Here is a 14504-nt window from a genome sequence, read left to right as displayed (position 1 = left end):
GTTTACAAATTGGAAAGCAAATAAAACGAAAACTTCTAGCTGTTCATTTTCCTTTTAAATCAAATACATGCTAAAATATATTTAAATTAAATGTCTATTTATAATCCATAAAACATATTGTACAACATACTAGTTTGCTGTGTGCGATCGATTTAAGCTAGTGGGACAAGGGTCCAAAAGAAAAGGCAGAGTAAATAATTACCAATTTTAGAAAAAAATAGCAACAAATAGTATCATTAGAGGCGTTCGTTCATGACTCCATCTGATCCTCATAAAAATTCTGTAAGGTGTGTATTATTTTTACATGTTAAATATTAACTAGTGAAGTTCAGAGAAGTTAAGTGATTTTCCAATAACTACACATCTATTAAGTAAAGCCTGGATTTAATTCCATGGTTGCATGCTTTTTTTGTGCCAGATACAAAATAAGACCCTTTTCATTAACAATATAAAGTATTCAATATTCATAAAAATCCTAGAAGAATGATAATATTACTTCCATTTTATAAATGAAGAAGCTGAAGCTCAGAGAGTTTAGGAAACTTGAAAGGTATTAAACCACAATTCAAATGTATAGTTGTGCCTTTCATTATCCATGAAAGAGTTCAGCTTTGAAAGGGCAGAGAAACCAAAGACAGTAGTTAATGGGAAGATCAAGAGACTGTTTTTTAAAGGTAAGATGTCTTGAGTGTATTTACATACATGGAGATGTTGTGAAATGGCTCAAAAGAAGTGAAGCAAGAATTAACTGGGAACAGAAAAATGTCTTGGATCTTAAGGGAAAAAAATGATTTAGGAGTACAGGACTTATTAAAAAATACAGCTGATTAAAAATTTCAGCTACTCTAAGTCAAGGTTATGTCACATGTAGCAGAATGCTGAATAATATAATGGCACACGTACTTTTACTTACATATACATATAAAGACACTAGGAACTCAGTATCTTCCATCTTCGGTTCTGCGGAAATGTTTTAATAAAACTAAGAAGTAGCTCTGCTTCTCATTTCTTAAGTCCACTGGTTAAATCTTATCTTAAACCTATCTTTTTGGGGAGTTGCATTGAAGGATTTGTAACTTGTAATTTTTAAACCTTATTTCATTTTTAAATATAACCCACAAAAATGCATAAAAGTTAAATGTATGCTTTAATAAATAATTTGATCATAAAGTGAAACCAAATAATTATAAAGACAAATGTAACCACCACCCAGGTTAAGATAGAGTACTGTCAGTACTCTTGAAGATCCTGGTATGTCACTTCCCAATTATGACTCCTCATTTGTCAAGAAATCACTATCCTGGGTTACCTGGGTGGCTGGCTCAGTCAGTTAAGCATTGACTCAGTTTGGGCTCAGGTCATGATCTCATGGTTTGAGATCACAAAGTCTGACAGCATGGCGCCTGACTGAGATTCTCTCTCTCCCTTTCTATCTGCCCCTCCCTGGGCTCGCATGTGCTCTCTTTCTCTCTCAAAAATGAATGAATGAATGAATGAATGAATGAATGAATGAATGAATAAGAAATCACTATTCTGACCTTATCAGTAATCACTTCATTGGTGTCATTTATATTTTCCACCTACATAGCATCCTAAAAATAGACTTCAGTTTTGTCTGCTATGAACTTTCCACTAAAGGGAAACATAACAAATGATACCAAGTATACTCTTCTTTCTTACTAAACCTTATGTTTGTATGACTCATTCACATTAATTTATGTAGTGTAAAACATTCATTTCACTGTTATATAGTGTTCTATTAAATATATCACAATTTTTCCATTTTAATGTCTAATTACAATTCTAGTATTAGACATTCTAACAGCAGACATTTGAGGTGTTTGTTATAAACACTGATCTGAGGACAATTCTAACACACAATTTTGGTGTACATGTGCATAAGTTTGACTAAAATATATATTTAGGAGTGGAATTGCTGGGTATGCATATCTTTGTCAGACAAAGCCTTTGGTTTCTGAAGGAAGTGTGCCCAGTCATAGTTTTGTTTTTTTTTTTAATTCAATAGTTTTAAACATTCTGGATTATCCAAAAATAATCCTTTCTGTAGTTGGAAAGCTTCCATGCTTGCCAATAATAGTATAAATACACTAATTTAACCTTAAAAAGGAACATGATTTCCTGAAGGTCTAAAAAAAATGTATGTTCAATGAAAAAAAAATTTTAAACTTCTTGACAAGAAGTATGGTAGTAAAACATATTGGGTTAAAATTATTTAAAATAGTTTATATGATATTTAGAATGAAATATATACAAGAATATCATTTATCATATTTCCAAATAAGCAATGACTAATACTATAATGATGATATCACTGATTATTATTGCATATTTAACATCAAAGGCACATGAACACTATAATGGTTACAAGCAATCTGTGCCATAATATTCTTCTCCAACTGTAAATGATAAATTTCTTGTAATTCTATCAATAGATATAATAGCATCTACTGTGACAGACAATTCTTCGGCTTAAAATACTACAAGTTGCAAAGCTATTATCAAAGCATCTGGAAATTTCTAAGTATCAAGAAAGAGAAATTAATTATTTCCTAAAATTACTTAGACAATGGAAAACCTTAAAAATTCTAATCTTTTGTTTTTGAACATATTTTCATTTTTGATCTTCCCTTCTCTTAGGCAGTGACTGTGAAATATAAATGACCATGGGGGAGGAAAAGACAGTATCCGAAAAGAAGCAGATTCTGACAATGATTAATATGGAGCTGCCAAAGGATGTCTGGCAGCAAAAGAAGCAAATGCTTATGTAACTGATAAAAAATTAGTTAGTAGCAAATAACATATCTCCCTGGAACCTGAGATAGCGTATTTGATGAATTGTTTAAGCTAGCCTTTATTCTTCTACCTGCTTACGCCACAGAGGCAAAAATATGAAAAAGAAAAAAATTACAGTTGATTTCTCTTATTCGAGTTGGTTAATGGATGAGTTGGTCATTTAATGGAATATGCTGATTAAAAGAATATTGCATACACTCTCAATTAAAAACAACAATGTGCTTCTCATTAACACTATGCTGCATACCAGTGACCCTTTCTTCAAAGATTCTGTAGGTATTTCTGTATTTCCAGTTATTTTTTAAAAAAAAAATTTTTTTTCAACGTTTATTTATTTTTGGGACAGAGAGAGACAGAGCATGAACGGGGGAGGGGCAGAGAGAGAGGGAGACACAGAATCGGAAACAGGCTCCAGGCTCTGAGCCATCAGCCCAGAGCCCGACGCGGGGCTTGAACTCACGGAGCGCGAGATCGTGACCTGGCTGAAGTCGGACGCTTAACCGACTGCGCCACCCAGGCGCCCCTGTATTTCCAGTTATTTTTATAAGCAATGGCAACAACTGCATAATTGTTATTATACAAAGTGTGAGAAACTAGACTGAATTTCTAGCCATCTTGTGATACAGCTTGAAAGCAACTTTGTGAGTATGTTTAGAATGCAAGCTTGCCACGTGACCCTTCTAAGATGAGGGTAGATAATGTAGGGAAAAAATTCTAGGTTTTGAGCTTTCTAGTTATTTGGGTCACTATCTCTTTTTCTCATGGTAAGGTATTTCCAAATAAATACGAACTTATATTTAATTAACCCTCTGTTAAATGTGAGAACAGATTTCTCAGAAAGATGTTCTTCTCAGTGAAGTTTAATCAATATACTGTAACGTGTTTAATAGGACTACAGATCTAAAATGCTAAACTATGATATACGCAAAGATTACTTTGTAGAAGACAAAGTTTCACCACCCATGGCTTCAGCTTTAGCTTCTCATCAGAGTGATTATAAAGGCTCCTTTTAGAAGAAAAGGGATTCTGGGGCACCTAGGTGGCTCAGTCAGTTGGGCGTCTGACTTTTGATTTTGGCTCAGGTCATGATCTCATGGTCATGGGACTGGGCCCTGCATTGGGCTCTGTGCTGATAGCACAGAGCTTGCTTGGGATTCTCTCTCTCTGCCCCTCCCCTGCTGGCTCTCTCTCACGCTCTCTTGCTCTCTCACAAAATAGATAAACAAACATTAAAAAAAAAAAAAAACATTTAGAAGAAACGGGATTCTGAACCTTGGTGAAGACATCAGTGTCACTGCCTACAGCAGCCTCTTGTGTTAGAGAGCGATTTTAGACACTAGGTAGGTTTTGTAGCAGAACAAGGGCCCTGGGAATTTGTGGCCATGAAGTGCTTGATTATCACAGAGAATACCAAGAAGATGGGCCATGGAGAAATCAAAGAAAGAGGATAACAAGGAAAAGATCAAGAAGGCCACAAACAGATGATAATGCAACAGAGGAAGGTATCAAACTCAAAGTTAAATAAAGTGATTTATTACAATACATCATTGTCATCGTTAGAATCAAGTTATCAGAATCAGGACCACGAATCTACTATAATCGCTCTTCATGTCCAGAATGCAAACCTAAAAGAAATGCTTGTTTGTGTTTTAAACTTGCTGGACCTCTTTGCCACATGTGATGGCACTGCTTCTTCCTTCCCTGAAAATCAGAAATCCGCCAAGAATTCCTCCTCCTCATCAATCCTTTCAATATCTGGAATTCAGTTCTTGGGCTCTATACTGTTTTACTCTATTTTTCTTAGATGATCTCATCTACTCTCATGATTTCAGCAGTGGTTTTCCCCCCAGCATCAGTCTCCAGCATCCAACTGGTTGGCGGACAGCTTCACTCAGATGTCCCCAAAATATCCCAAACCCAAAGAATTCAAAACAAAATTCATCATCGACTCCTAATCATTTTTCTCCATTCAATCTCAATGGATGTTATTTTCTTTCTCAGCTAAAAATCCAAGTAATTCAGTCACCAAAGCTAGAAAATTAGACATATTACTTTTGACTCTTCCTTTGTTAATCCTTCCATAAAACTTAACCAATTTGCCTCCTGCATGCTTCTTATTCTGCTTCTTTTTCTCTGGCTCTCAACATCTCTCATTTAGACTGATATTTCCTAACTGGTCTCTCTGCTCCTGCTTGCTCCCTTCAATTACCCTCTACAAGGTATAAGAAGAATTTATCTGAAATGAACATCTCACTATCTTTCCCTTGTTTCAAACTGATCAATGGCACCTCCTTAGCTTTAGAATAAAGCCCACATTTCTTGACATGATTAGTCTTTATAATTTGGTCCCTGCCCATCTTTTTATTAAAAAAAATTTTTTTTAATGTTTATTTATTTATTTATTTGAGAGAGAGAGAGAGAGAGAGAGAGAGAGAGAGAGAGAGAGAGGAGGGAGGGCAGAGAGAGGGAGACACAGAATCCAAAGCAGGCTCCAGGCTCTGAGCTGTCAGCACAGAGCCCAACGCAGGGCTCAAATTCACAAACTGTGAGATCATGACCTGAGCTGAAGTCAGACACTTAACCGCCTGAGCCACCCAGGCACCCCTGGTCCCTGCCCATCTAACCATTTTTACCTCATACCTCTTCCTAGCATAAATTTTCCGACAGTAACTGAACAAAAACTGTAATTTCATATTATTCCCTTTATATGCTGTGCCCTTATGTGTTTCCATGCATTTGTTCATGTTCGTGTTTAGCTATCTCTACTCCCCCCCCACCCTTTCCTAACCTAAATTATTTATCTCTTGGCAAGGTTACCATCTCCTCCAGAAAGTCTTTCCTGAAAGTTCTGGCAGAGCTGGGTTGGGTAATTCTCCTTTCTGTGCTCTTACTCTGTGTATTGCTTTTACTTAGCATACTATAAGGTCTTTAGTGACCGTCAGAAAAATCCATAAAGACACATAAAAAGAATAAAAAGAATAAAAAGAATAAGTATGTGCCTATAGTACTGGTGTCCCACCCTGAACTATGAGGCCTTCCAGAACACAAATAATAAATTATTCATATTTGTAACTGCACTTCCTAGCCCAGCACTGACAGACCGATGATCAATAAATGTTCTGTTAAATGAAGGTGACTGAGAGGAAAGAGAGTATACAAAAATAAACTGCAGAAAAGAGAAGACTTCCTTGCCATATTCCTTCATAATGGTCCTAGTCCTGCTCATATTTGAGCAGTTACACTGACTTCTTTATTTCTAGAGGGTTCTCTTTAAAAATAACTCCAAATAAGCAATTTATTCCCTTCTTGCTAGCAATATTAATTCAATTGAGAAACCGTCCTGTACTTGACATCAGATCTCTTACTTTATCACCAAAGGTACATTTTAAAAAAGCCATGCCATGTGTAATCTCCATCAGATAAATGGAAAATGGGAAGGAAGAAGAAAACCAAGTAGAAAATGAAATAAACTTGGAAGCACCATGCCATTTATCACATGGAAAATTACTTACATGCAGCAGCAATACAGCAGCAAGAAAGGACTGTCCCTGACAGTACCCAATGTCTTCATCGTAGACAGAGTAGGCCTAGAGAAAAGACGCAGAGAAAGAAATACTGTAAATATTCACAGATTTTAATGTACGTTAACATCAGGCTACTACTTGAACTTGTCCCTAGGCTGTGCACCACAATTGCAACTTAAATGTGTGAATCATTAGCACAGTGGGATCCTCAAAGATGCTATATAGTTTCTAAAGCAATTCTATTTTTTTTTAATTTTTTTTTCAACGTTTTATTTATTTTTGGGACAGAGAGAGAGCATGAACGGGGGAGGGGCAGAGAGAGAGGGAGACACAGAATCGGAAACAGGCTCCAGGCTCTGAGCCATCAGCCCAGAGCCCGACGCGGGGCTCGAACTCACGGAGCGCGAGATCGTGACCTGGCTGAAGTCGGACGCTCAACAGACTGCGCCACCCAGGCGCCCCTCTAAAGCAATTCTAAATGCCCCATTATCTCCAGGTTCATCTTCGGAATTTGGAATAAAGAGATATTCAGAACACCTACTTTTCAAAGATCCATTACGGTTTATAGTCAGGCAAATGAGACCATGGAAGGCAGGAGCAAAGGGTAGAAGAGGGTGGGTAGGTTCTAGAGTAGTTGTGGAGTTCTAATGCAAAGACAAATATACCGATGGTGCTGTTTGAATCCTGGATATGTATCCCATCCCATGTATCCCATCTATGTGTTGTGCTTCATTTTAGTGAGGGGATTTCTATTTAATGCATTTAATACAATGCATTATGATTCTGTGAGTCTAAAAACAGTCTCTGTCCAGGGCAGTGGTTATCAAAGATTACTAGGAAGAGTCACCACTGGGAAGAGGGGAAGTGTAGTAGCTCCCATATGCCAAGGTAGTTAAAGTACCGGATCTGAAACATTTTTTAATTAAAAAAACAAAACAAAAGAAAACAACTTTCTTGAAATAGAGTTTGTATTCAGTGAAAAGCATACATTAGTCACACAATTCCTTGAACTGGGTCACTTATGTAACCCCATTATTAAAGAATATTTCCATCATTCCATAACATCCCTCATGCCTCTTTGCAGTCAAACCACCTCTCCTAGGCAACCCCTGATCTGGTTTTTCTCACAACATATTATTAGCTTTGATTTTTTTAAACACTCTCATGCAAATGTAATCATTTAATATAAACTCTTTCGTGTCTGGCTTCTTTTACTCAGTATAATGTTTCTGAGATTCTTCCACGTGGCTGTGTACATTAGCAGGTCATTCCTCTTCATTGATGAGTACTATTCTACTGTGTAAACATACCACAATCTGTTTATCCGTTCTCTCACTGATGAACATTTGGGCTTCTCTGTTTTTGGTAAGAATAAAGCTGCTATCTATACATAAGGGTTTTTCATGGATATAGATTTTCATTCTCTTTAGGTAAATACCTAGGGGTGGAAGTTCAAGGTTGAAATGACAAGTGTCTGTTTAACTTGTTCATAACAAGTTGCCAAAGTGTCTGCCCAAGTGGTTGTAACTCAGTTTTCACACCCACACCAGCAAACTATGAATATTTAATGCTTCACGTCCTTGTCAATACTTGATACTGCCAGTCTCTTTCTCTTTATTAATTCCTACGGTTTTAATTTGCATTTCCCTGATGGCTAAAGATGTAGGGTGTACCATCACGTACTTTTAGGCAACTGATATATATTCTTTTGTGACACTCTCTTCAAGCTCTTGCCCACTTGTTTCAGTAGGTTGTTTGTCTTATTACTGTTGATTCATGGGAATTCTTGATACATTCTGTTTACGAGTCACTGCCAGACACGTGTGTTACCAATATTTTCCCCTAGTCTGTGCCCTGCCTTTTTCACCCTCCTAATGATGTCTTTTGAAGTACTATTGTTCTCTCTTAACCTTCTTCTGCTAATGATGATATTATCACACTCTCTTCTAATGAGAGAAAAATTGGATCATGGAAACATTACCTAATGAATCTGAAAGGAGCTTTTTCTTCATTATCACCAATTTCCAGAGCTCTGCCTAATTTTAAGAATTGAAAGATGCATTAGCATCCTTTTACTTATTTAATTTTCTTTGATTTATACAGTTATAGTTCTGATTGCTTAATTTGTACTTTTATCCAGAGCTCATGGGTGTGTGTATTAGGGACTGGAAGAAGGATTACAGACAGAGAGAAAAGAAAAAGGAACAAAAAAGGAAGAAAGAGGGAAAAGGTTCTAATTCTATCCCAATTTGGAGCATTGCTGATGGTGCTCTGTCACTTCCTTTTTCATGAACAAGGAACAAGGATCTCTGGGCTTTGTTGAGGAGACAGCATGTTACAGAATGGCAAATATATTTTCAAGGCTTCCCCTTCCCCATGAAAGATGTCAGTTGAGGATTCTTTAAAACTGTGGATCTCCAAAAGCCGCCCATGCTTCACCGACCCTGACATCATTTTAACAAACGTTTGATCTATTTACTGAGGGATAGTTAATGTTTACTGAGAAGTGTGCTGTTTATATGCTCATTTGTGTTACAAGAGAACTCTAACAGAAAATAAAGGTCCATGATACATCAGACAGAGAAGGTATGAATTCAGTGACTCCACGGACTATTCTTTAACTAGAGAGCTGAGGCTAAAAGTGCACATCAGTAATGCAATGTTCTTACTTTCTACTTGTCTTATGGTTCTTAGTTAGGTTAGAAGCAAAAATGACTTTTCAGACACCACTTGCTAAATTGATTTTATGATTCACAGTTTAAAAAACAGCATTCTAGCAAGTTCATATCCTTGGAGTCCTTCCAAGCACTGTTTTGGCTTTAGTATAAGCCTCCTCTAACTGAGGTGAACTGAATCCTCTCCCTTTATTCGAAACTTGCCTCCCTTTGCACCAAATCTCTCCCCATTCCTCACTTTAAGTGCATCTCTGGCCAGATGCTTGCTCTGTCCGACTTTTAAAAACCGTCTCTACACCACTTCTGTAATGGAGTAGCAGCTCCTACTGGACCAATCTTCCCTCTGGCAACAAATTTAAACTGTGTCTGGACAATTATATAAAACAGCTACCTGAAGACACTGAAGAGCTAAACAAAAGCAGTCAGAAACTTAGCAGGGAGAATAAACTTGGAAGAAGGGAACAACACTGGGTAAAATTCCCATTCTTTATGGCTTTTGCTAAACATCGGGCACCAGGGCTACTGCATCGGATGGCTGAAACTTGGATATAAAACAGTAGTCTTATTGGCTAGAAGACCCAGAGAACAGATTGGAGAAAAAGCTATAAAGTGGGGGTGGAAATTCTGGAACAAAGAATAACAGGAGAGAAGCCCTTACTATACTCACTGTAAAACTACAATATTCAAGATAGTATAAAACTGACAGAAGGGTAGACAAATAATCAGTAAACAACAAAAAGCCTAGAAGTACAGGCACACTTATAAAATTATTTGATTCCAGCAAAGTTACCAAGATAATACAATGAGGAAAATAAAATTGTTTATATGTATTAACTTGCAAGTATATGAAAATTGTTTCAATAAATATGCTCAAATAGTTGGATATCTATATGAGGAAAATAATGAACTTGGATCCCTACCTTACTTCACACGCAAAAATTAATTTCAGACTTATCACAGTTCTAAATATAAAACTAAAACTATAAAGCTACTCAATGAAAACACAGAATATCTTTGTAATTTGGTAAAGGCAAAGGTTTTTTTAACCAGGACACAGAAGTGCTAACTATAAAAGAATAAACTGATATATTATCAAATTTTAAAAAACCTCTAATGATGAAAAGACACTGTTAAAAAAATGAATAGGTAAACCACAGACTGGGAAAATATTTGCAAACATATCTGGAAAAAGTCTTGCAACATGTACATAAAGGTCTTCTACAGCTCAATGTCGAACAACTCAATTTTAAAAACAAAAGATCCTGGGGCGCCTGGGTGGCACAGTCGGTTAAGCGTCCGACTTCAGCCAGGTCACGATCTCGCGGTCCGTGAGTTCGAGCCCTGCGTCAGGCTCTGGGCTGATGGTTCGGAGCCTGGAGCCTGTTTCCGATTCTGTGTCTCCCTCTCTCTCTGCCCCTCCCCCGTTCATGCTCTGTCTCCTTCTGTCCCAAAAATAAATAAACATTGAAAAAAAATTTAAAATAAAAAAAAAATAAAAACAAAAGATCCGAAGAGACATTTCACAAAGGGTTATCTATGAATGGCCAGTAAGACCATGGCCAAGTGTTCAACATCATTAGACAATAAATTAAAATGAAATGAGAACCACTGTGAGATATTACTATGTAGCCACCAGAAACTAAAATAAAAAGGCCAATACACTAAATGCCAGTATCCTTGGATTCTCAAACACTGTTGGTAGGAGTGTAAAATAGTAAAACTACTTTGTAAAATTGACAGTTTTCTAGAAAACTAAATATACACCTACCCTATGACTCAGCAATTCCATATCTACGTATTTACCCAAGAGAAATGAATGCAAATGTATACAACAAAGACTGATAGAGAGTTGAGACATATTCCTAACAGGTTTATTTATTATAGCCCCAAACTGTAAGCAGCCTCAGGTATCCTGTAGCAGGGAAGCGTATAAACATGGTATATCCATACAATGAAACACTCCTCCCTCAGCAAGAAAAAAAAGTGACAAGTCACTTACTTATACCTGTAGCAAGGAAGAATCTTAGAACTATTATGCTGTGTGAACTACATCTCACATGAAAATGATTCTCCTCCATGGTTCCACTAACACAAAGTTGTACAAGTCAAAGTGATACAGGGTTAAAAAAAATCAAAACAAAGATTGCTTCTGGGGGAAGGGTCAGGGATGAACTGCGAACACATGAGGAAGCTTCAATGTCTTGGACACAAGTTTGCATTTGTCAAAATTAATGAAACGGCACTCCTAGTATTTGTACACTTCACTGATAAGAAGTTGTACCTGCAAAGGAAAACTGTTAGCAAATATTGAGCTCTAGCTAATAATATACCTGCTGCACTATTAGGCATAAGGTATAAAGACATATAAAGGCAATTTACTTTCAAATGCCTGAAAATATTAAAAGGGATTGATCAATTGAATAGCAGGTAGATGGATCGACAGATAAATGATCAAGAAAATGTAACAAAATATTAACTGTAGAACCCAGGTGGTGAGTTGGTGGATGCTTCCTGTACAATTCTTTGTAATTTTTTTTAATATATTTGAACATTGTCATAACAGTTTTGAGGGAAAACAATCTGTGGCTGCACCCTGTCTCTGCTCTCTGCTCTGAACTATAGCCCACTTTTCTGGCGGGGTTCCCAAGAGTACTTTCTATATTCATTCAGCAAGCCAGTATTTTTTTTTTAATATATGAAATTTATTGTCAAATTGGTTTCCATACAACACCCAGTGCTCATCCCAAAAGGTGCCCTCCTCAATACCCATCACCCACCCTCTCCTCCCTCCCACCCCCCATCAACCCTCAGTTTGTTCTCAGTTTTTAACAGTCTCTTATGCTTTGGCTCTCTCCCACTCTAACCTCTTTTTTTTTTTTTCCTTCCCCTCCCCCATGGGTTCCTGTTAAGTTTCTCAGGATCCACATAAGAGTGAAACCATATGGTATCTGTCTTTCTCTGTATGGCTTATTTCACTTAGCATCACACTCTCCAGTTCCATCCACGTTGCTACAAAAGGCCATATTTCATTCTTTCTCATTCAGCAAGCCAGTATTTACTGAGCATCTATTATGTAATTAAATACTGTGCTTTGTGAGGTGGATGCAACGATGAAAAGACATGGTCCACGCACCTCAGCTCAGAGTCTCGTGGAAGGATTGATTCGGTGTGTGCAGCGAAACCAGGCACAGTGAGAGATGCGCTGCCAGAGAGGTGGGAGCTCTGAGGGAAAGGGTGAGCAGCCAAATCATCGTGTAAGAAGCAGAGTTAAAGGCAAGAAAGACATAACACAGGTGATGTTGTTTTAATCGTACAAAAGAAAAAAAAAAAGGGATGGGACCAGAACTGCTGCAGACTTGGCCTCACAAGCTTGAAGGAAGAATACGGAGATTCCTTAGGCATGCTGCGGGGGAAAGGCATGTACAAAGGCACGAGAGAGCCTCTATTATGGGCCAGATACTGCGCTAAAAGCTTTTCTGTGTTCTCAATCAATTCACACAAAGCATATGAGATAAGAGAAGCAGGTTTAGAGAAAGTAAACAACTTGGGCAGAGACACAAAGCTAGAGCCAGGATTTCAACCCAAATCTGTTTAAATACAGAGCCTGTATGCTTAACACCTGTGTTATATCCCCCCCATCCCCCAAATTCATATGTTGAAACCTAATCCAAAATGTGATGGTATTGGGACATGGGGCCATCCAGGGGTGATAAGGTCAGGAGGGTAGAGCTCTCGTGAATGGGATTAGCGTCCTTATAAAAAAGATCCCAGAGTGTTCCCTTGTCTCTTCTGTCATGTGAGGACACGGCAAGAGGACGGCCATCTACGAACCAGGAAGCAAGCCCATACCACACACTGAATCTACCAGCACCTTGATCTTGAATTTCCCAGCCTCAAGAATTATGGGAAACAAATTGTTGTTCAAGCTACCCAGTGAATGCTATTTTCGTTACAGCAGCCTGAAGAGACTAAGACAATCATTTAGACTCACTCTGTGCAGAATTATTCTTCTTAGACATTTATGCATTTGGGTCCATAAACGATGGAAGGGCCTATCTTCTGATTTGCCTTGGGGGTCAAAAGGGTTGGGGGATAAGACTCCACAGTCTCAAGAGAAATGACAATTCTTTTTTTTTTTTTTTTTAATTTTTTTTTTCAACGTTTATTTATTTTTGGGACAGAGAGAGACAGAGCATGAACGGGGGAGGGGCAGAGAGAGAGGGAGACACAGAATCGGAAACAGGCTCCAGGCTCTGAGCCATCAGCCCAGAGCCTGACGCGGGGCTCGAACTCACGGACCGCGAGATCGTGACCTGGCTGAAGTCGGACGCTTAACCGACTGCGCCACCCAGGTGCCCCGAGAAATGACAATTCTTGATGACATTTTGACAAATCTTGATTCTTGTTTGATCTTTTTCAATCTATGACTTCTGGGTTTAGGGAAGGAGAACTTTTAATTTCTCTATGTAATATATTTATTAACATGCTCACTACAGGCTAGAACTTAGACATAACAAATGATATTTGTCAGGCATAATCTAGTTGGTGCTAACATTTATCTATAAATGTAAGTTCTTCTTTATCAAATAAATATAGAAAACACTTGATTTTTTTTTTAAAGTGTGGGATGCTAACTTTGAAAATAATTTCCCACAGGGTAGTGGGACTTTCTTTACCAACCCAAACACACACACAATAACCAGTACTGATCTTGAATTACCTTAAAAACATTAGGGAAAATTTTAGTCTTACAGCTAAATTATGTCTAAAGATTAATCTACAATCTTCTTTCTCCCAAAATACTCTCTCACACACAAACCTTTACTAGGTTGATGCAGGAAACACAGAATGACAGTTCTCTTTTGTCCCAGGAATGGATAACATACAGGTATCTATTGTCTATTTCATCACCCAGACACACTTATAGGTAAAGAGGAAGGAAGCTGAGATTCACAGGAAAAGATGAAAAGGCAATCAGAACATGTACTCTAAGAAGCCACAGAGGCTGTGATGTGGGCATACAAGAGAGGATCAAACTTCTGAAACATATCCCTATTTAGCTCTTGGCAGTGCTAAAGGAACTGATATATTTGCTGATGAACTGGCTACTGATAGACAAACAGTTTCATCTACTACCTGCAATGAGCTTCTGCCAAAATGAAATCAAAACAAACAAACCAGCCTTTGGACTGTTCTTGGCACCAAGAGCCCTTAAATGAGCATGTCATGGAAACAACCAAGTGTAAAATATGTGGAAATAAGTTTATTTATAGACTAAAAAGAGATCTGTTCTCATACAATCTAAGAGACAAAAAGAGATACCAAGGAAAAACTATGTTTAAATAGTGCCACGTTGGGGCGCCTGGGTGGCGCAGTCTGTTAAGCGTCCTACTTCAGCCAGGTCACGATCTCGCGCTCCGTGAGTTTGAGCCCCGCGTCGGGCTCTGGGTTGATGGCTCAGAGCCTGGAGCCTGTTTCCGATTCTGTGTCT

At 37.9% G+C, this 14504-nt stretch overlaps 1 protein-coding gene across 10 annotated transcripts in view; it reads right to left on the bottom strand.

The window, feature by feature from the left end:
• Window positions 1–14504, bottom strand: part of RABGAP1L (RAB GTPase activating protein 1 like) — a 762235-nt gene that overhangs the window by 286142 nt on the left and 461589 nt on the right. For all 10 annotated transcript variants that reach the window (XM_023247520.2, XM_023247522.2, XM_023247521.2 and 7 more), the window contains one exon: window positions 6327–6401. In XM_023247520.2, coding sequence (XP_023103288.1) covers window positions 6327–6401 — 75 coding nt within the window. The remainder of the gene's footprint in view (window positions 1–6326; window positions 6402–14504) is intronic.

The sequence above is a fragment of the Felis catus genome, chromosome F1, assembly GCF_018350175.1.
Source record: "Felis catus isolate Fca126 chromosome F1, F.catus_Fca126_mat1.0, whole genome shotgun sequence".
Classification (NCBI taxonomy): Eukaryota; Metazoa; Chordata; class Mammalia; order Carnivora; family Felidae; genus Felis; species Felis catus.
This window is presented reverse-complemented; position numbering and strand designations above follow the sequence as displayed.